Consider the following 23,140-nt stretch of genomic DNA (forward strand, 5'->3'; position numbering starts at 1 on the left):
CCAGCGCACGTTTTCCTTGCACAGCTTTAATCTTGCGTGGCAGTATTTCAAAAGTTTATTGGACAGATTGTTTGCTGACACAAACACGCAAACACGTAAACACTCATGCGCCCACATGCATACATACATGAACACCAACTGTGAGAAGATGCCCAGGGAGCATTACTATTCAAGGTGTTGCCAGAGTATTTACGCCCTTCCTCTGGTGTGCAGTTGACCCATAAAATTACTGAGCCAAATGGATGTTTGACTCCAACAACACCCTTAGGATGTTTATGCTGCACTGCAAAATGCAGTCAGCTTCAAATTGCCCTGGAGTAATTGCAGGTTTTCCAAAAAGCCACGATGGCTCTCGCAAGCTCCAGCGCTAACATGTCTGATTTGGAGCTGAGATATAAAGGTGTTTTTTTTTTTTTTTTGAATGTGGGATGATTTGGGTAAAGGATGGTTGGAAAGGGATCAGCGTGGTTATATAAATCCACACCTTGGGCAATGTCTTATGTTGGAACTAGAAAGGGGTGGGTGGAGAAAAGCAAAAGCTCTGCAAGCTGTTGCACACGGGGATAGGGAAATGATCCCAGGCATCTTGTTTGCATTGTCTTGCGTGGCCATTGTTTTGTGAATGTCATGCAGCAGCTTCCAGCTCTCAGTGTGTTGGAGAGGGTTGAAGCGGAGTACTATGACAGTACACACAAGTATGGATGCACACACAGACATCTACACTTGCACGCACACACACACACACACACACACATACAGTTCCAGCTCTTCTAAAGTGTTGCAGAGGGTTGGAGAGTAGCTTACAGCTTTTCCCCCTATAGCCGCAGTCTGGAAAAGCTCCATTACAGTGTGTACATCGCCCTCTGCTGGCCGACTGTGTGAACTGCATCCACACACAGCTCCAATAACTGACCCTAAATGTCTTCATCCTCAATTTTGTTTCCTCCTCATGACAGTTGATGCTATACCCAGCTGTTCCATTTGAACCATTCTTTAGCTCCCTGGCAACCAGAGGCCCTATTTATCAACGCAAAGTACATACTTAACATTGTTTTATCACCTTTTATACTTCATAACTGTTTTCTAATTTTATTATACTTGGTTATAGACATGATTTTGAACTGATTACAGAAAGTAAAGCATTACTGCTGTTTCAGGTCTCTACAAACCCAGCTGAAAAACATAGTTAAATACTGTACAGTGCATTTTCATGTGTATTTGGATTTCTTATATTAGGGTTTTCTGTTCATAAAAAAGGTCTAACTAATTGATGCCAAGCGTAAGTAGCTTCACTATGTAGTATAACATTCCGTGCATTTCTTTGCCAAAAAGTCATTAAAAAACATAAAAATTAATATATTCTGTATTTGTTTGTGCATAGCTCTTATAAGATACAACATATTTCCTTATTTGGTGTTTAAATAATGTTTCATAGTAATATTTGTATTTCATCACCTTCAACCAAATACCCAAGTTGCCCCTGTTACGACCCTGCCTAGGGGGAAACCCTGGCGCAACATGAAAAACGAGACTCCCCTCGTCCCAGCTTCCAAGAACCACCAACAACAAAGGATTTAAAGCCCTTTAAAGGTTTATTTAAAATCTTAGCTTCAGGGTGGGCCAACAGCAAAACAATAAACAAAAGGGAACTAAAGCTGAGCAACCTAAAATTACCAACTCAAACAAAAAGGAACAAAAAGTCAAGTTGCTAACCTAACTCCTAACTTAAGAAAAACAGAAGAAAAAATGTATCAAACAAAAATGCTACCAAATCTGAACTATTATATCAATTTAGCAAATCTAGGTACAACATTTCACACTGAAATATGTCAGCTGGCAGGCTGGCTGGGAGTAGAGAGAGGAGAGTGTGCATGAGCTGAGGGAAGCCGGCCTTTAAACTGCAAGCTTGGAAGCTGGAACCCATTAGCTCCCTGGAACAACCTGCACACTCACAATCATTCAATCAGCCGAGCTCACCTGCAGCCCATCACACACAGGCACCACAGCAGGATCACCAGAGAGAGGGAGAGAGAGATCCATAACACATGCACAGAGGGATTTAAAGTACATACAGTAAATACATTGAAAATGTTGAGATGACCTTGGGGTTGTAACACCCCATCAATGCCATGTTGTGGCAAAGGAAAGGGTTACTACTTCAAATACTTTATAATAGGTCATAAGAAAGAGAAACATGTATTTGACTGATTTGACTTGACTTTGTACTGAGCGAACCTGAAGAAGCTACAGGCAAAACGCGTTGTTCGCTCTTAATAAAGTCACAGTAAAGTCATTACAGTGCGCAGTGGTTAATTTTGATTTTCATCAAATATATATTTGTATTATATCTACACTCACAGTACAGCTGTGGCACCTGTGGGTCCCCAAATGAAGAATTAATGTCATATCATAACATATGAGTTGACAGGAAATGAAAAAAGTTATTCAAAGTTTTTGAGATATGAAGTTCCAACAAGACAGCGAAGTTATGAATGTTGCTTATAAATCAGTAATTATCTGTGTAGTGTTGTAATCTTGGATCATCAGCCCTGCTGTGCACTCAGAGAAAAAAATTTGATTGGGGGTCTTTGGCAAAATAAGGACTTTAAGGAAACAATATATAGTGAATTGAGGGATTTCAGTATTTATGCTCATAAATAAAGATATTAACAATTACAAACTTAAACCTCACATATAAATTCTTAAAATGCAAGCAGCACTCAGACAAATTAAAGCCTAATTTAGATAACATAAAATGTAATGTAAGCAAAGCCCATGCTGCGGGCACCGACCAGTGCATGAACAACACAACCACAGTGTGATCCTGTGCTGGTAAAATACAAGGACCAGTGAGTTTTGAGCTTATCCCTGTCACCCCTCATGTACTTCAGGCCCACCGTGGCTCAATACGTACTGTGTGTAGAGAGGTATGTAATTGATATACTTTTTACTGCTCACAGGATCCCATCCCACTGAGACTAAAACTCTATCAAATACTCTGCTCACAAACAGTCTCCTCTGGTCTAAAGGCCCCTATCAGTATTAAGTGAGCATCGTCCGCCTCGTTCATGTCAGTAGTGATTTCCTGGCTGTATTTTTGATAACAGGCTGCATAAAATATGAGGAGATAATACAGCTTGAAATGGAGATAATAGCTATAAAGTTGGGTGTGTTTTTGACAACCGGAAAGACTTATTTTATGTAATAAATTTGTCTGGATTTTACTCCATTCAAGGGTCCCATAACCTTAGTAATTTGGCTACTTTGGCAACGAAGCTACAATAAATAGAAATTGACAGCTGTTAAAAGATTCTTTACCTGATTGCTTTAAGTCCATTGATGTTGTTAATGTGTCAATTTTGGAAAGGTATTTTAGAACCATTTTTCTTTTTGTTGTGCAGCCTTGATGAAGGGATTTCTGCCAAACTGCCTCGGCTTTTAATGTGACGATAAAAATATTTTTTTGCAGAACATTCATCATCATCCATTTGTCGCAGACTCTGGTCTTTCTCTCCGACTTTTAATGGTTAAAATGAGCCAAAAAAGTTTCGAATTTCCCTAAAATGAGGATGGTATTTAATACAATGTGTGGATCAGGGACAACCTTACTAAGTATTACACATTGTCATTCACTTCTCTATCTCACCTTGCAGTTAAGGAGCATTTATTTAAGTCAGTCAATTACAAGGAAGGTACTTACAAGAGGACATATTTCACTATCAAATCAATAAATATTCCAGCAAAAAGACCTCCATTCTCCACTTTCATACCAAGCTGGATTTTTTTTTCTTTGTCATTATTGCAAAAATGTTTTATTTGAATGTGTAGTATGACCTCTACACCCTGTACTCTTTGAAAGGGATATTGAAAACCCTCCTGTGGAGCAATTGTTGTTAGCAGTAACTGTCACCGTTTGAAATCCTAATTTGCTATAAATCAGAAAACAAGCTTATCGCCAACTGAGAAAATTGCAGCAGCCTTTTTTTATTTTTATGTTTTGGACATTTATCCTTTCACAGACAGTAAATGACTGCTGTGATGGCAAAGCAAAGAAAAGTCAGTTTGCACAATAAAGTATGAGGTGGATTTGAGCCTGCGGTATGATATGCTAATACTCATACACTGAGTGAAAATGTCTCCCTTTCTTGTGTATTGTGCCTGTTGCAGTTTTCTACTATTTAAAAAAGTGGCCAGAAGGTAAGAAAGTAGCCTTCAGAACAACTATGGCTAGGTTCCTTATCTCTAGTATTACAGTATTACACTAGCACACTAGCACTAGCATCACTAGCTATACAATAAAGACTTAAACATCCAACATCCATGACTGATTTGTTTTGGCCACTTAGGGGCAACAGAAACAAGCTGTAAACATAACAATGACATATTTAATACATTTGACAGATTTACATTTTACACCTCCAGCAGTTATGAAGCCACATTACTGTCCAGAAATCACCATTGACCAGCAGAGACTTTCATCACGCACCCACCCCAGGAAGGCCTTTGGTAGCATGTCTGGCTTCCTGCTGAAATCATGCAGTGAAGAGATGGCAGAGAACTGGTGCCTCATCTACCAGAAATCTTTGGACTTGCATACTGTTCCTTCCATCTGGAAAAATTCCTGTTCCTAAAAAAAGCATATTGTAAGCAAAATGACTATCAACCAGTTGCTTTGACTTCTGTAGTTATGAAATGTTTTGAGAAAATCATTATCAGCCTATTGAAAATAGAAGTCAACTGCTCAGTAGACCCTTTACAGTTTGCTTACAGGTGTAAAAGAGGTACAGATGATGCTGTCACAGCCATGGTGCATTTTATATCCAAGCACCTAGAGGATTCTGCTTATGTACGTCTTTTATTTGTAGATTTTAGCTCAGCATTTATTACATTACAGCCATATCTATAAGTTAGGAAGCTGGGTGAGCTGAATGTCCAACCTCTCATTATTAGATGTACAACTCATTTTTGACCAACCATAAACAACAGGTCAGTGTTAATGGTATTCTTTCAGTACCCTGAACCTTGAACACAGGGGTCTTCCAGGGGTGTGTTAGTTCACCTGTCCTTTTTACTTTATACACTTAATGAGTGTAGGAGCCATGACCCTAATAACTACATCATTAAATTATCGGATAATATTGCCAGGTTTAGGTTTAATGAGGACGGATAGCAACATTTCAGAATGTTATTCAGAAAAACAAAGATTTGCAGTATGGTGTGATAATAACCATGTTGTGTTGAATGTTAAAAAGACAGGAGATGGTGTGACACTAGAAGAGTGAAACCATCTCACAGGTCTTCTCGTACAAATACCTTGGTACACACTGACTTGGAGCACGCATGTTGACGGTCTTTGTAGCAGACTAATACAACGTCTGCACTTTTTGCTGTGACTCAGAGTTCATGATGTTGATCAGAAGTTTATGGTAGTCTCTTATCAGGCCGTCTTTGAGAGCCTAATTAGATACGGCATCGCATCACAGCTTGGTTTGGTAACCTCTCTGTGCAATTGAGTGTCCAAACTAGTCCAACTCATGTAAACTTCATGGAAGATAATGGGTGTATGACAGCATCCATCCCCTACAAAAAGGCTGTTCAGAGGCAAGCCAACAAGATAATAACTGACCCATCCCTTGTGCTATACAGTGAGCAATAGCTACTGCCATCAGGGAGCAGGTTTAATGTACCACATTATCGATTGAATAGATTTAAAAACTCTTTTATCTCTACTTCAATAAAAATTTTTAAATGGTGGCAGATGAAATAAGGATGAAATCAATATAAAAACCAACAGAGCTTATATTTACTTACTGACTATTTTCCAGTTGTCGCACCTTTCCATACTTTTCTTTATTATAGGATTTTATCTATTTAACATCAGTGTATGTTTTTTTCTGTCTTTTCACTATATGTTTTTTTATTATTATGTTCTTAGATATGTCTCTTGTTCCCTGCAGCTATCTTACCCTGTCTTTTATGTATGTGGGACGTTTTTTATGGATGCAGCAAATTTCCTGTGTGGGGACAATAAACTAAATCTTGAATCTTAGCATTTATTTGGAGGTGTGTTTCTGGCTACCCTACAGATGTAAATCCATGTGTCACTCTCCTTTTTTTCATTTTGGTCTCCACTTACTCCTGAGGGAATTACCCCACCACAGTATGTTTACCAACTAGTTTTTTACTGTATTTGTTTGCCAATTGGTGCTGAGCAGCTGGTGTGCAATGGGTTTTTAGAGTGCTTTTGCTGAAAACAATTGACAGCTGTGGCCAAATAGGTTATGAGGGGAAGAGTGAACAAAAACAGGAAAGTTGCAGGACGGAAAACCAAAATAATGAGCTGAAAGATGCTATAAATCTTAGGTTGTGTTGCTTGGGTTCATCAGAGACCTCTGTCACATTACACATAGTCAGACACCTGTTCAGGGCAAGTACTTTTGTGTGACAACAACAGGCTTGACACATTCTTCAAAGATAAATTGATCAATTTTATATTGCCAGATAAGTATTAGCTGATATGTTTGATTCCTAGTAATGGCTAGTGTTACAACTTGCTAGAACTAATAGTAGCTGGTAAGCAGTTATTTTGGGGGTTGTTCATTATTTCACCAAATGTCCCAACACAAATTACCCCCATTGTTTGAGTCTTGTGATTTTTAACGGTGCATGTAATAGTTCTGTGTATGTTTGTCATGCACAAACACTTGCTTTCAGTAGGCAGATGTGACAAGAGTTTACTCTAACAGCCAGGTAAACACTCTCAGTCACAACCTGGGTTGGCTTGAGCAGGAGCAAAAAAGAAAAAAAAGGGCCCCTAGACTATGACACAACAGTTCTGAAACAACAAACAGTTCAGCTTTTATCCAGCTGAATCATTCAGGGTTCAACCCTCATGATGCCTCAGACCTTGAGGGTACAGAGTTGAGAATCTGCTGGGCAAAGTCTACAGGTACATGTACACTCCCTGAGCAAGAAAATGTCTCTGTCAATAGAGGGGCACTTAAGTGGATCTAGCTTTAATAGAGTACACAGACAGCCTGGATATACTGGATGTCAACACAATTAGCGCTTGAAATGCTCCTGTAATAAGTTTGTCAGCTGTTACCACATAGAACTTGAGCTGAGTCATAGATGATGGATTTGAAAGATGTATGTGTTTGTTGTGTGTCCGTGTGTGTGTAATAAACAGTTGTGACGTCTTTGGAATTACACGTGTGTGTGTGTGTGTGTGTGTGTGTGTGTGTGTGTGTGTGTGTGTGTGTGTGTGTGTGTGAGTCAGCAAGATGAAAGAGACAACGTATCCCTTTTGGATCTGCAAACGCACACACATAAGCACAGACACACATACAGGTAGGCATACAAGGACGCGCGCAAAGCAAAATCAAACTCTCGCTCAGACCGGATATGAACATGATTCAAGGAGTCACCAGGGAGTGTCATTTCTAAGTATCTCCAATGGGACTCGCCTCAGGTAATCCATAAGCAATTATTCTGGGGAGACAACAGACAGGCCTGTCATATCCGTTCTCCTCTGTGCAAATGCACTCAGGCAAGAACAAGCGCTGCCACGAGCATGTGCACACACACACACACACCCTCGCACATTTGTATATGGATGTGCAAATCTGAGCATCTTCCTCTCACCTTTTTCTCCCACCTCCTCTCTCCTTCACACACAAATACACCTAATCTCACGCATGCTCTCGTTGCTCTTCTTGCTCACACAAACTCAACAAATTCACATGTTTTCTCTCCTCTCACATTCTGTCTCACTTTCACACTCACCTTCTCTCCTCTGTGCACACTCACATATAGGACTTTAAATTTCAGTCCTAACAAGGTCCTTCCACTGACCTTATTTATTCCTTCTTGATAAACTTAAAGGGACACTCTGATTTTATACAAGGGTATGTTTACGTGTCATGAGCAGTACTATTCAACCTATGTAAACAGCTGTATAATGTCCCTGAAATAACCATGATGATGTCATCAGAGACTTCAAAATGTCTGTTACAATACAAACTTGGAGCTACATGTAGTGTTTTGGAGACATTGATTTACCAGACAGGAAAATGGTTGAACAAAAGATGATAATGTGTTGGGGAATCACCCATATTCGGGGACAGTCAGGAAAAGTCAGGAAATCTCAGCCTCTGGTGCATCAACCGTTGACTGTTCATTTGTCTTTTTATGAGTTGCTCAACTTTTACTTGGAAGTACAATAGTGAATCACGGAAGTTTCACTAAATCTGGGTGAATAATGAATGAAAAAAGGAAATTTCCCCCAATACAAAATCCTTAAGTTAAACCAACTACCCTGAAGCTATTCTTGATGATAGTTAACTGCAATGTAAAATATTAATCCAACACTGAGGATAAACCAAAATCTAATCACGTCTCAGAAACGTTGTTACTCCAAAGATCTAAACCTCAATTTGTCTCTCACAAGTACAAAAACACAAGAACACACATACACATATACAATCAAAGAAGTACAGCCTTGTTTGTCCTTCCACCTTCCCACATCAGAGACCCTCTCTAGTACTTTCCTTATAAAAATGAAAGGCAGTGTCTTGCTGATACAAGCAATGCTCCCCTGAATTTTAAAAACACAGATGAAACACACCAGAGTCCTTAGACGACCTGCACTGCACACTGCCCCACTGGGACTCCTTTATAAAATGTTCGACTCTTAGTTTGGACTCAGTCAAGGGAGAAATGAGCAGAAACGGCTCAAACACCTAGCTAACACCCTGCCCGTGTCTGCTACCTTTTTAATTCATGCCTTTATCGCTTCTTGTCGCTTGGTTGCTCCCTTCTCTTGTCTCCCTTATATATGTATATTTTTTCCAATTACTTGAGTGCACAAAAGCCCTTGCCCATTTGGAGTGCAATAAATTATCGTCTCTTAATTAGGCATCGAGGCGGTAAAAGCATGTCTGTCCAAGTTGAGAGGTGCAAACTAATTGGATTCTTGACTGGCTGTCTGGATAAAATTGCTAGACTATCAAAGCGAGATTGAGTGAGTGATTGAGAAGGTGGGAAAGAAATGCAGTGTGTAAATGAGTTTTAAGAGGGGAAACCCAGAAAAGGGAGAAGTACTGAGAAAGGCGGATTGTCAGAAAAGCGAGTGGGAAGATGGCAAAAGATGAAGGGAATTGGGAAGCAAGAAAGGCCTAGACAAAGACACATATCATAGAGATAAAACACAGTAACAGGCAAAGATACCCAGATCAGTCACAAATCCAGAATGTGTAGTTTCAAATCAAAATCAAGTTTACACAGATTTAGTATACTCCTGATTATTGCATTTTAATGATACCATTTTGTACCCATTTTGTACCTTGAAGGTAGAGAGTTCAAGTTAATACTTTTCTTGCTGAACATTCCAGACACCCTATCCATTAGTGAGGTTTTCCCCGCCAATCTAACTCAAAGGCAGGCCACCTTTTTATTACTGGCCGCCGCCTTTTTGTTGAAAATGTGAGCATGTGATGTTGATGGAACGGAAAAGGTGGAACTCAACTGCAAGGGCAGTGCAGCACCCAGACAGTCAACGGTGGTCAAGGCAGTAGTTGCAAGCATGTTTTGATTTAATGACTAAATGATTACATTTGCAAGACGAACATCAATACTCTCTACACCGTCACTCAGAGACTAACGTTGACGCAGCGGAACAGCGAACTCCAGCAGTAACAAACGAGACCGGCTGACCGATACATACACCGCAGCATTAAACAACCTAAACCAACTCTAAGGTGAAGAAAGTAACTCTGAACAGTCTGTTTCACCTCAAAAACCTTGCGCCCGCGCAGCGTCTTGGACAACAATGGCTTTCCCCAGAGCTGACAGTGCAGCAGAGAGGCTGCTCTCCACTGCTGGAGATATGATGTTAATAACAACACAACAGAGCACTTTGCCTTCCCCTCATTTTGTCATTCTCATACAAGCAGGAGACTGTAAGATACTTTCCAATTAATTCATTAATTAATTAAGCAGTTAACTTTTTAAAATAAAAAGGCTGCGGACCATTTATTTTATCTGCCAGTGTGACAAATGCTACTGTCATTTGTCACAAACTTTGTTTTTCATCATTTTATTCCATCTTGGTATTAAATTTAAATCCCTATGGATACTTTCATCTGTCAAATCAAACAACACTCTAAAGGTGCTAAAACTGTATGTGCCACACTACACATGTTCTCCAGCCTTTGTCACCTTTGTCTCAAAAAAATCCAGGGAAAAACCTGATTAGTAAAGTGATCATTCCTTCCTTTGGCCTTAATTGTGCCCCAGGCCTGGTCTGATCAATAGACTAAATTGTTCATCACAAAAGCCTTCAGTGCCTGTCTGGTGCAACAGATTAGAATGCAAGGTTGGTGCATACATAACAAGTCTGTGATTAAGATCAAATGCAATAAAGTAGAAATGAGGGGTCTCCATTCCAAAAATGCTATCAAAAGATGCAAAATAGGTTTTGGTAAGCAGGGGTTTTTTTAAGCATTATTCAGGAGGTAGAGAAAGGTGAGAGGAGTCCTGATAAGGTAACTGATTCTCATTAACAACCCAATATCTGTCTTCTCTCCTTTCAGGGGGTGGTGAGCTGGGTATGAGACCAAAGTTAGTGTGTGAGCAAGGAGTAAGCCGCAATTGTTGTTTTTCAAAGTGTTCTACAAAGGGATGAGCTTAATACTGGAAAGGGAAAGACAAACATATTTTTGGAAAAGTTGCATTAATTAATGACTGTGCTTAATGGTGCTGAAAGACAGGATGAACCGGCAACAATGGAATACCCACTACTACCTCCAAATCCCCCAACAGCTAGCCTGCAATTAACACAGACTGTGTAAAGGCTAATTGCAGGCTAAAGAAGTAGACAACCCTCCTTTTGCCCTTTTAACCTCAACATCTTGAGAATAGAGCCAGGCAATAAGCTCAGGACATTTTTGAAGGATTTTCCTGAGGTCATAGGTAGGTATAACTGCCAGACAGCCTTTGGGCCCTTACTCCACCTGCTCACAGGTGAGGCCCAGCTGGCAGCCAAACACCTTGTAGCATTCTCTCAGATGTACTTAAGCCAAGTGAAGACGGCAACTCTAGATCCAGATCAGGCCAAGAAGCAGCGGTACCAGCGCCAGCAAACTGGCCTTCAAGGACATCAGCCAAGTTCCTGGATTCATGCTGGCAGCTGTTGCAGCCAGCAAACTCCACAGCTCTGGTGGTCATCAAGGCGCTTGACCAGAAGGTGGTACAGTTTGGCAACAGCACATCAAAGGAGATGGTTGACTGCCTTCAGTGGGAAATATTTGCTACACAGCAAACCTTTCATTCATGGTCAGAGAGACAATTGGAGACCATGGAGAGTCCTGCAGGCTGCCCGCCCCTTCCCTTCTAATGCTTGACCTGAAACCTGTTAGCCACAATAGCCACAATAACTTCAATAATAGTCCTGTAATAATGGCAATTTTACCTTCACACTAGCAATTATTTGTCAGACTGGGTTTGGGATTTCTCAAATATAGGCTATTTAAAATGTAATGTTTAACAGTACTATAAGAGTCAAATGATCCCTTAAGGATAAAAGGTGCAAACCACAGAATAGCATCTGTGGAGGTGGCAGGGATTCAATGTCTTGCTCAAAGACACTTCAGTAGAGCAGATGCTTGCTGAAACTGGATAAGGTTCCTTTTTGATCTTTTTCTAGTTGAAGGACAGTCTGACATCATGGATCCTTAAGAAAAAGCTTCTGCTTAAGATTAAATGCCAGAGGACCTGCTTTCATGTAGCTGGCAAAACACAAATAATTAAGTGAATGAGTGGAACACCCACATTTTCTAAATAGGGCATCTGCAGACCTCTTTTTTCTAATTTTCCATGTGACATTTGAGCTAAGCGCACATAACTGCACCAGTTTGAATTCAAGTTATTCATCCCTGTTAGTCTTACTGTGGAATAATTAAGCTCCTCCTTGCTAGTTTTTCACTTGTTAGGCTAGGAAACACATTCTTCTATTACCTTTACCTTTTTGAAGCAAGTGTATACTTTGTCCTTTTTTCTAAGGAAATTATTATGACTTATGTCTCAACCACGTGCTGTGTTCCAAGAATCTTTAATGCAATAAGGAAGTGAGTGCTGTGAGATTTTACAAAGACATTAACACAAACACACTCAGTTTAGGCAACAGAATACCCTTTAGGAATAAAGAAACGACAACGTCCTGATTGCATATTGATCTTTTTAAAACACCCTGGATTACAATAGAACATTATGACTGCAGTCGAGCTGTATGACTTATTATAGCACATTTGCTCTACTCATACTCAGTTCTACTCTAAACAAGACACACATGGTCTCTAATAGCGCATTGACTTGTGAATAACTTTCCCTTAAATAACTAACCAAATTGACGATTTAATAGATAGTGACTTAGAGGAATCAGAGGATGCTTGGTGTAGATCCACATGTTTAACTCAGTAGAAATGAGAAGATGAGATATGATATGTAATAAATGGATATGTTCAGTTCCAGTTTTAGATTTCCATGGATAACAATTAACTGATAAGATTTGTATCTTAGGAAATACTGCTGCCAATTAATGTCCATAATGCAGTGACATGTCTGTTGGGTTTATATGCTTATTTTCTTGAATCTTAACAGTGACATCTGCTGGACATTTAGAGAATTAATTTCCTTAAGCTGGAAGACAGCATAGAGAGCAAGGCTCTTGCATAGCCTGCTACAAATACACATATAGAGCTAGTAAGAGTTGAACAAGGAAACATTCTTATTTAGCGTAGAATAAGTTGTTTAATCATGAAAAATCTAATTTTCCCACTGCATTTGGCTTGGATGTACAGTGGCCCATCATCGTAATTTCTTATGAACATATAAGCTTTATTTTGTCTTTGTCGTTACTGTGGTTATGCTCCAAATTCTCTTGCATTTTCCAGATCCACTCCTGAGGGAGTTGGCCATTATTTCCCCTCTGCTCGTGTCTCAAAATGCTGTCATTGCCTATTTGCTTAAAATGGCAAATTTTTACCACCAAGAAGCCAAAGACACATGCCCAAGTTCACTTACCCCTAACACACACACACACACACACACACACACACACATACACATACACATCAGGACAACAAGAGCCCATAGCATAAGCTCCCCAAGGAGTACAGAGGACTGTCTCTTTTGGAGTCTTGTCTTTCTCTCTGTGCTGTGGCTTAGCTGCAAAAATCCTCTGGGGAATGTAGAGCCCCAAGACTACCCATACAAGTACAATTGCAGTGGTAGCACGAACAGCAACACACTCCACCAACTCTGGCCTGATGCTATGTACAAAAGTGGGACAGTGTTTGCCTAAAGGAGAGTAAAGTGGTCTTGTGAAGGAAGGTCAGTGGTTCAAATTCCAAGACCCATGGGGAAAAATGGAATGAGTAACAGTCCCTGCTTGTTGCTAAAGTATATCCAAGGTGCCCTTGAGGGGGAAAAAAGGCCCACAGTTGCTGCTAGAGCTGTTTAAGCACCTGGACTTTCACACCAAATCTCGAGTCTTAATATGGTGGTGCGTCACTGTATGTACTGTACTATATGTGGACCAAGGTTGTGTAGGAAGAACAACACACAAGCTCAGCAAATCCTTCCCTTGATAAAGGTTAATAAAATAGTTGGTCCTCAACCTTTCGCGGTACCTTTCAGCTGAAGAGCAAAATCCCAAGACACATTAAGTTATTGTATCGATTGTTTGAAATGTCACACAAAGTCTTGTATGAGAACACAAGAGTGTCAGTAAGCACATTTAACTGCTGAACTTGGCTTAAATTGCATTAAACTTGGATGGAAAAGGTTAGAATTAAGGGCCAAGAAATGTTGTTTTTATAAAGCAAACACAATTGCTTGACAAGGGTTTCAGAAAATCTCAAGGCGTACCTCCATTGCAGTAGGCCAACAATGAATTCATTGTTTTGTCATGTAGGAAACTATCACCTAAGTACAGAAGATACTGTACAGTTTTAAGAGGATAATTGCTGTCTACGGACATCCACATATCAAGAAATGACACCATTTATGCTTGGTTTGCTCCTTTTTAGAGAAGCACAGATGGCCTCATATTGAGACTCATGATTTTATAGGTTTAATATGCAATCAGTATAATTGTGTAATAGATACTGTGAAACTAGTTGTGATGACACATTCTACTAATTAAATTCAGTCAGTAATCCACATTTCTTAGCTGTGCTTCCACAATTTTGCCTTTAATGTTTCTTAAATTGGACTCAGGCACAATTTAACAGAATTTAAGTAGAAATTCATTTCAATGCAAATTCAAGGGAATTTATTTATATGCATATATGCTGATAGTAAATGCACACTGTGTATCTCCTTAGAGCAGTAGCTGTAGAAAGCAACCCTTATAACTGTTATCTATGTGCTTGACAAGTCTACTTATGTCATCTTCAACATAGCCTCTGTATTTACAGGTTGAATAACAGACAAACAAGCACACACCTCCATTATTTGTGGATGGCAACCTATAAATTGTCTTTGTCATTTTTAGTGTTCGGGAGCTTTTGGTAAACTCATTTCACTCACTCACACCACTGAGCCGTGTGAACGACGTGTTAGCTGTTCGCCGACAAAATCCCACTGAACCCTGGCGTCAGAAGAACAATTGCTCCCTGGAAAATCAGGAAGAGCCCCAAATGTCTACGGGAAGTTCACATGATAAACTCAACAACTTCCCTTTCCACAGGAAATTCATCAACTCCAATGAACTTGACACGTTGAGGTCTAAACTTAGATGTTGACATTAGCACCTGCCTGGGTGATTCATCGTTTGGAGAAAAAATACAGATCAAGTGCTGTGATGCCTTCTGCAGCATCTGTTCCCATGTATAACCATATTATTAGAAACTCCATCCACCAAAGGATAACTTATTACCTTATGGTGTAGTCAAGACGATTAGACTCCACATTGCTAGATAAATCTAATAACTAAAAATAGTCACTGATCCAAGGTTAGACACATGGGCAATGTGGTTTTGCGACCTAGCTTCTAAAAACGAATTCAGATAAAATGGTCTAAGAAAGAATAATACATTTTTGGTTGAACTGCTCACAGCGTTGTTGACACTTTGGGAACCACTGATGTTCAGGGACTATCCATGTAGGTTTATAGTTTATGTCTGGGAACACACGTGGTTGATTTTGTCTTAAATTGAGATGGGAAAAATGTGCAGCGCCTTCTTGAAGGGCACCAGTAACTTTAAGGAGACATGGAGAGACACCAAAATGCCATACTCTAAACTTATTGAATTTGGGATTGCTTGCATCTTTGTGCGTCCCCTAGAAAGAAAGACAGAAATGGCTGCTGGCATTTCACCCCATCCTGCTTTATGAGAACGGCTCCTGACATTCTCACTCTGCTGTATTGCTTCAGTGGATAAAAAGCACACTTTAATGTGAAAAGGAACATTTATTTTTGACCTTCTCATAGACTTATCTCAGACAACAGTGATGTAAGCACTCATATCCTGTTTTTCCATAAAAATGTCCACAGAGACAGAACATATAACACCAAGGTCATAAAGTTCAAATGGAAACATTAAATAAAGCACTATATATTCGTATCAGATACAATGAAAACATAGCTACAGTTCAATTTATTGCCAAGAAAACACTGAATTAAAGAATAAACTGTTATTTGTCCTCCATACCTTTTTTAGTGTACCGGTTATTGAAACAAAGCGACATTGAGAAATACAACCAAATCTTTCTATTTACACTGAAGATCTCCATTTTTGTCACTGTTAAACATTATTACACACAGAGCAAAACTGAATCATAGAATATAGAATTGATGATGTCATTTTGGTAGTTTAATGGTCTTGACTTTGCGGCTGAATCTCTTGTTACTCCACCTGGAGGCGGGGTATGCTTTTTATCTCTTGTGGAATGAAAGTGGAGGCAATAAGTGCTAGAAAAATGCAAATTGCACATCAACATTATTTTGCCTCCATTAATAAACATTATATTACCTATTTAGACCTTTTTGTCCCTTCTTAAATAACAAAGAATTATGTAAAATCTAATCAAGTTGGCTTGAAATTGACTGCTCATGGGTGGATGGTCAATCCCCAAAGATGAAGTGGACTAACCACTTTAAAGATGATATTCCAGGAATACAGCCAGGTATTGCAGGGGATTCTCCAACTGTGGAGTAAGTTAACATCAGATGCTCACAAATAAGAATCAGCCGATGGCTGAAGTGAAGAGTGAGGTGCACCCTACTGACATCATCATTGTGCAACAAGTCTGAGGACAGCCTCTTGTGCATGGTGTAGTCTCAATAAAGTGAATGAAGTGTGTTTTTATTCAAGGATTAACTGAACTTTTAACCTTTTCAAATAATATGTTGCATGTGGATTTGATGAAATAAGACCTCAGTGTGAAAATGACAGGAAAAAATCAAACATTTTGAAAAGATAAAATGGGAAGACACTCTCTGTCACAAGCAAATTAATAGTTCTGGAGTATTGGCACACCAGTACAGTATGTCTCACTAAACAGCCATATGCTTGTTTTATAGAAAAGTGAGAGAAAAAGAAAAATTGCAGCAAAAAAGCATTTCACCCCCTTCATTCCAATATTAACCCCGGGCTACAACTGTAACACAACTCACATATTATGTATCACATAAAATCATAATGGCAGGACTTGTCGGACTGCCAAAAAAGGAAATTAACACAATAAGTCAAACAGAACACAACACTTTCCCAATATTAATGCATGTTAATTGCACAAAATGAGTTAAGATATTTAGGCGTTTTCTACAAAACCATGAATAAAGTATGAACAATGTGCAAAAACAAGGACGTCATCTACATTTATGGGACTCCTGCAGTTAATACTAGCATAACGCTATTTCCTCTCTGTCACTTTTTTTAAAAAATTCTGCATTTATTAACTTAGAGTAAAATTTATGTAAATGCATCTGAACAGACAGCAATGGCTACTTTGGTTCCTTTTTAATGAACAAGGGAAAACATAGGTGGGTGGGTGGGTGGGGATTCCGATGAATTTACAAAATATACACCTGTATACCACTTGTTCCAGAAACTGTGATTAATTTAGTATATAGTGGTGTGTGTATTAGCACATGTTTGATTGTGTTTGTGTGTCTGTAGTGTAAGTATGTGTGGATAATTTCAAGGATTTTCAAAGTGCTCCATCTGATAACGTGGTGTTCAAAAAAAAAAAGAAAAAAATTAGAAACTGACTTGTGGCTTGTTTCCTAGTTGCCATGGTACAAACATGTCCATCGTAGCCCAAAGTGCCTTAGAGTAGGAATTTCTGGTCCAACACTGTCCATTTGTCCTGGTTTCCTCTGGATCGACTCCAACCTTGTGTCATCCATCTAGAACAGGTTTTTCACTAAGCCTTTAAGAGTCAAAGACAACACGAACCAGCATCATATTTGCTTTTAGAAATCATAATAAACTATAATAAACTATGCTTGTTAAGATTCTGGTCCCTAACTGAAAATCACTTTTGAGAAGCTTGGTAAAATAATACCCCAAGCATCACATATTCTCTCTTTTTTACACTGCACTGGGCAACTTTGCACAAATGGTAGCAAGTATGGATTGAAAGAGTTCCATCTTTAAGCTATCTGCTCATACATGCTCATGTTGACTAGTTAGTTTGCAATGGTATGTGCCAAAATAAACCAAATGGAAAAGAAAAATATATCAAACACTTTTGAGTTCAGTTTCTTTGGACAGAGAGTTCTCTAGCTGAGTAGGAAAGTGCACAAGACAAGAATTTAATTTGGACAATTAGGGCGGATTTGTATGAATTAAAGAGCATGGGTGTCTCCTCTGTTCTCCGTTCAAAGATGAGCATTTTCACAAATCTTGCCCAATGCAGCTTTAAGATAAGACCAGTTTATGCTGATTTATTCTGTCTGTCTATAGCTTTCAGTCTTGGGGTTCCAGTCCCTCCAGATGGTCGGGGATGGGTAGACCAGTGAGGATCGTCAGACACTTGTTCCACACGTTGAACACAGGACACACGGGCTGAACAAAGGAGACATGAAACGTGTGCAGGTGCTGGGAGCCGACGGCATCGTAGAAGGTCAGGTAGCCGGCGTCGTAGTCTAACAGAACCCCGACACGCCGCAGGTGGGGCGAAGGCTCAATAGCCAACTCCTTGCTGTTGTGGCGCACCACCCAGGAGTTGTTGCAACGGCAGAGCACCCAGGAGGCCGAGTTCTTGCCGATCCACTCGTGCTTGGGGGCTGATTTGTAGGCTATACCCACAGCGTACCTAAGGAGGGAGATTCTTTTATCAGCAAGTGGAAACCCCAGGCCTTTCCTAAATCACACATATGCCAAAAAAACTTACCATGTGCTCCCTCCAATCAGAGCCTCCCAGTAGTGGCGCCCACTGTCGATGTAGACGTTCCCTACCACGCCGTAGCTGCTCTGGCTGGTGAAACGTTCCTGGTTGTGGCCTTTCTTGGACGTGGTTTCGTCCCGCTCCACTGTCAGGTTATCATGTGAGACCTTCAGCTTCTTGTGAGCAGATTTGGGATCCAGCTTGAATGGCTGGCCTGGCAGTGGAGAAGGAAGGAAAATGGAAAACACATTGATTTTCAAGTGTGAATGCATTGAGATCTATTAGAGCCAGCGTTCTTTACAGAACAGCTAATTTCTTTTCAGTTAATTCAATTTCATATTTGCCAAAGGGGGAAAAAATCCATCTAAAGCACAGTAAGTGGAGCAAATGAAAATAATGAATCTAATAAGCTACTCCTGAATGTTTATACACAATATTTCTGTAAAGGTCGATTCTGTATGGAGCGTTCATTATCACTCGTCAGTCGCTTACTGTTGGTTTTCAGAGTCCCCGGTTCACTGCTTCTGCTCCCCGCTTGGTTAATGGCCTTGACAACAAAGATATACTTGGTGCCGCTTTGCAGACCGTGCACTGTGTAGTGGTTCTGCTTGATGTTGGGAACAATCATCCAGCTCTCCAATGAGTTACACAGACCTGGGAGGAGAAGGGAAGGGAGGGCGAGATGGGCGAGAAAAAGGCACAGAAGAGAAGGTGGAAGTATAAAGAGGAATCGGTTAATTCGATGAGTTTTCAGTTGTTTAAGGTTCCTAAAATTCTTTTAAGTTTCCTAGAGAGGAGTGCAGTTCAGTACAGCTGTGTGAAAGCATAGCGTACTCAATGATTGGTTGTGTGTGAGCCTGTGGCAGTGGGAACAGGTGAGAGGGTGTGAAAAGGCACAAGAGGAAACCATTTACACTCTGTTGGCTTCACAGCTGCAATATGCTCTCACTGCTTGGCGTGTGTGTGTGTGTCTTTTTTCTTTTTCTTTTTTTTTTTTTCTTTTCAATGGCAATCCACTACTGCTGCACCACCTCCTAAGGCAAAATGTAGACCACTCAATCATCTGCTTTGGATGCCGTCATGCAGAATGAAGAAGTCTGTGTGCATGTGTGCATATTCTCCTTCCTTGTCATGGAAGTAACAGCCATCTTTCTACTCTGTGTTCACCACCCAGCAGTGAAAATATCTGCCAAGAATAATCTTTGAGCTTCCATGAACTTTGCATCTTTGACAACAAAACATGATCTGGGAAGATTAAAGAAAACTAAAGAAAGCCACCAACATGCACCGGCATTGTCCAACATGCTAATACTGAACTCATGAGCAAATATTTACTTCCTCATTGCATCCGGTATGCATATGCATTATTGTGAATCCCTTATGCATAGTTATGCAATATGATCATCAAAAGAAAAATATTAAGGAGTAAAACTTAAAATAACACAAAAGAAATGACTAAAAACAACCCAATTTGCATATATTTGTGTTCTAACCAACCAGAGCACGGAACAGAAATGGCATTGTGACAAATTAATAGTTATGACTTAACCATTGAAGTAAGTACTGCTACCATTCCTACTGGTTTACACTATCAGACTTAATGTGAAAACATTAATTATGATGAAACACATTGCAAATTAATTTAATCAAGCTCGAAGTCCCGTGCATATCAAATCAGAAAACGGCAGACACCATCACTTCCTCAACACAAATTTCCCACAGGAAATCCAATCCAGAGCTCTGTACTGTAAAGAATTATGCATGAGATTTAAGGATGTTGTTTGTGTGTTTTTTTTATACTAACATTAAAAGGCTATTCCACTTCTTGCATAGTGATTGATATGTATTGGTCCAGGGGAGATTTTCTGTGACTCAGACGCCAACAGCAACACCTCTGACATTATCGGATGTGAAAACGGAAGGAGAGAAAAATCACAGCATCTCGGGGAGCTGAAGCACACCAGGATGTGAGAGAAAGAGGGGGCAAGAAAGAGGGGAATCAAGTGTCACATTAGTTTAATGGCTGTCGAGAGAAGGCATTAAACTACTGTAACGTGACACCGCGAGAAGGCAATGACAAAGGTGTGACCTTCGGAAAGATGGGAGGAAAGAAATCAAAGATGGCATGTGGAGTTTGAAAAGGAGGAAGGAAGTGAGGCAGGAAAGAAGGAGTCTTAGAAACAAGAAGGGAGGATTTGTGCTGTGAGGTCTGTTTTTGAATTTGGAAAAAAAAAAGGGAAGACTTCAAAAAAAAGAATAGATGAAAGACAGAGAAAAAGCAGTTTGATTGAAAGGGAGGAGGGGAGCTCGTCTTTAGATGCCCTGACCCCATTTTCTACCTTGTAGTTGTTGCTCACTCGAGTGTGCTGTGCTCATGATTTTCTGGGTCGGGTAAGTGTGTGTATGTGTGTGTGTGTTAGCGTATACTGTATGCTATGTTGTTGTTCTACAGGACAATTGTGTCACTAAGTGTGTGTCGGGGATGCTGATTCATTTTACAGCCGTCGTCTCTCCCGATGCAACGTCTCATCCCTACGGTGCCACTTTAAACCTGGTGGCACGTATAGACATAAGAACTCTGTATATCCACTGTAGAAGCCTCGTCTCTTACAGAGAGCTCCACATACAGCCAGGATTTTCTGCTGCGCTATTGTCAAATCTTATTCTCCTTTCATCCTTCACGAGCTCCAGTTATTCGAAGTGTGACAACATCTGAGAGTGATGGTAGCATAAAGGCTCGAGGCTTCGGGAGGCTCCACTTCGCCCCTATCTCGGTTTTAGATTTTAAAGTACTTCAACTCCAAACTGCCTCGTAGGATGACAGCGGCCACCAGAAGAGTGGCATGACTGTACTGAGCAGATCTCAAGTCTGTAAATAGCAAAAAAATAAGATGTTTTTAGATAAATACTCAAATAATAATTTGTGTTTTTCCACAAAAAGTTCAATTATCGAGTTCAAATACTCAAAGTGACATCTCGTCCCTTCTCCACCATTAAAAATTCCAGAATCTATGTGCACTGGAGGTTTCCACATCACACTTGTGGAAGTTGCATAGTGAGCCACGACTGGCTCCAAACCAGTTGTCATATCACAAATCATGCTTGTAGGTACAAGCCTTAAACTCTCTGCCATTTTCCATGAGTACAAAGAAATTTTCCATTTTCAGCAGATGAATTTAAAAACAGTTTTCTAGTGTCTGCACATGTATCATTCTGCACAGTGAAGCTCAAACATCCAACTGCAGTAACAATAAGGAAAACACATTTTTGAGCGGAGGAGAGGGGGGGGGCTTTAAACTTTTCATTCTGCACAAATGATTGCATTACAAATGCATTGAAACTAGATGCAGGATGTCAGACACCTTATTTAAAAAATGATTAGGACTTTGTTTGTGCAGTCAATTGCAATATGTAAATTTTATTTGCAAACATAACTCCTCCATGCTCTTTCAAAGACTTCTTCGGAAGCTGAGAGTTACTGTTCCTTTAACTCGAAGTACAACAACCAGATTTCATTAACAAATCTAAACACTAAAGCTCTGATTGTTATAGTTAATTTCATGTTAGGGAAACAGTCAATGAGCACAATACCAGACCTATTTGAAACACTGAAAAAATGTGAGATGTGGACTGGATTTCCTCCAGGTTGCTCCAAACATTCAATTTCCCAGAAAGACATAAAATGACCCCAGTGTCCTGAGTGGTAGCTGCAGCTCGGACAATCAGTACTAGAGAGGATTTAGAAAATACTACAGTTGTGTTTCAAGATGAATATATTTCTTAGGGCATGGGCATTCTCTCTCTACCAGACATACTTACTGGCAATGTTAGACTGTCCAGTAAAGATGGCATACTGGAGCTCATAAGACACCACTGTGAATTCATCATCAGACGTCCAGTGGACGGAGATGGTGTCATAGGAAGCCGTGCACAACTCCTCCCTTATGGACGGAGCACTTGGAGCTGCAGAGAGATAGAAATAAAAAGATAATGAACTACTTGAATATCCTCCGACAACATCTCTAACGTTATGGTTCAATTGAATATAGTTCCAAATGACACTGATAATATTCCAAAATGATAATGCACTCAAAGGTTGTCAGTTGTTACAACAAACAGTAGCCCCAATTAACCTTGTACTTGCTCATTTGCTTCAATTTAGAAGTATGAAGGCTTCATTACACACAGAATTGAAGATGTTCTTTCCAGTAGAGTGGTAGGTTGAGCATTAAAAGCAATACGGAAGAGAAACAATGAAATATTCAGATAAAAAGCAGCTCACATTAACATAGTGGGAAGGGTAAATATCACAGTCCTTTTAGCTGTAACCAGTGGGACTAATTGCATAATGCTAGAGTGACTCTGTTACACTGTATCCATGTGAAAACTTTACTATGGGGAGTTGGGTTTTTTTGGCTCTATAGTGAAACAAATAAAACCAATCCCTTTTTGTGTTTAAGCCATGAAGCCTCCAGTGGAAAGAGAATGGACTGAGGTAATAAACAAAGATACAAAAGCACAGCTTAAATTGATTGTGGAGCCACTTCCTATCTCTCTGTGTGTCTGTCACTCTCTCTCTCTCTCTCTCTCTCTCTCTCTCTCTCTCTCTCTTTCTGTAGCCTTCTGTCATGAGTGGTTGCACATAGTGGAGTGATTCAGACCGATTCACTTAGTGAAAAGGCCCTCCAGCAAAGCCCTCACGCATCGCGGAGAATAAATACGAGCCAGCTATTTTCACAGGCCT

At 39.9% G+C, this 23,140-nt stretch overlaps 1 protein-coding gene and 1 long non-coding RNA gene across 4 annotated transcripts in view; one reads left to right on the top strand and one right to left on the bottom strand.

Annotated features, from left to right (window-relative positions):
- Window positions 1-23,140, top strand: part of LOC137177397 (uncharacterized) — a 212,021-nt gene that overhangs the window by 118,846 nt on the left and 70,035 nt on the right. The gene's annotated exons all lie outside the window — the stretch shown is intronic.
- The window catches only part of LOC137177394 (E3 ubiquitin-protein ligase Midline-1-like), a 58,401-nt gene continuing 50,713 nt past the window's right edge, over window positions 15,453-23,140 (bottom strand). For both annotated transcript variants that reach the window (XM_067583694.1, XM_067583693.1), the window contains exons 7-10: window positions 22,216-22,359; window positions 18,889-19,050; window positions 18,403-18,610; window positions 15,453-18,324 (exon numbers count right to left, since the gene is read on the bottom strand). In XM_067583694.1, the coding sequence (XP_067439795.1) occupies window positions 17,976-18,324; window positions 18,403-18,610; window positions 18,889-19,050; window positions 22,216-22,359 (863 nt within the window). In that variant the 3' untranslated portion in view covers window positions 15,453-17,975. The remainder of the gene's footprint in view (window positions 18,325-18,402; window positions 18,611-18,888; window positions 19,051-22,215; window positions 22,360-23,140) is intronic.

The sequence above is a fragment of the Thunnus thynnus genome, chromosome 24 (genome assembly GCF_963924715.1).
Source record: "Thunnus thynnus chromosome 24, fThuThy2.1, whole genome shotgun sequence".
Taxonomy (NCBI): domain Eukaryota; kingdom Metazoa; phylum Chordata; class Actinopteri; order Scombriformes; family Scombridae; genus Thunnus; species Thunnus thynnus.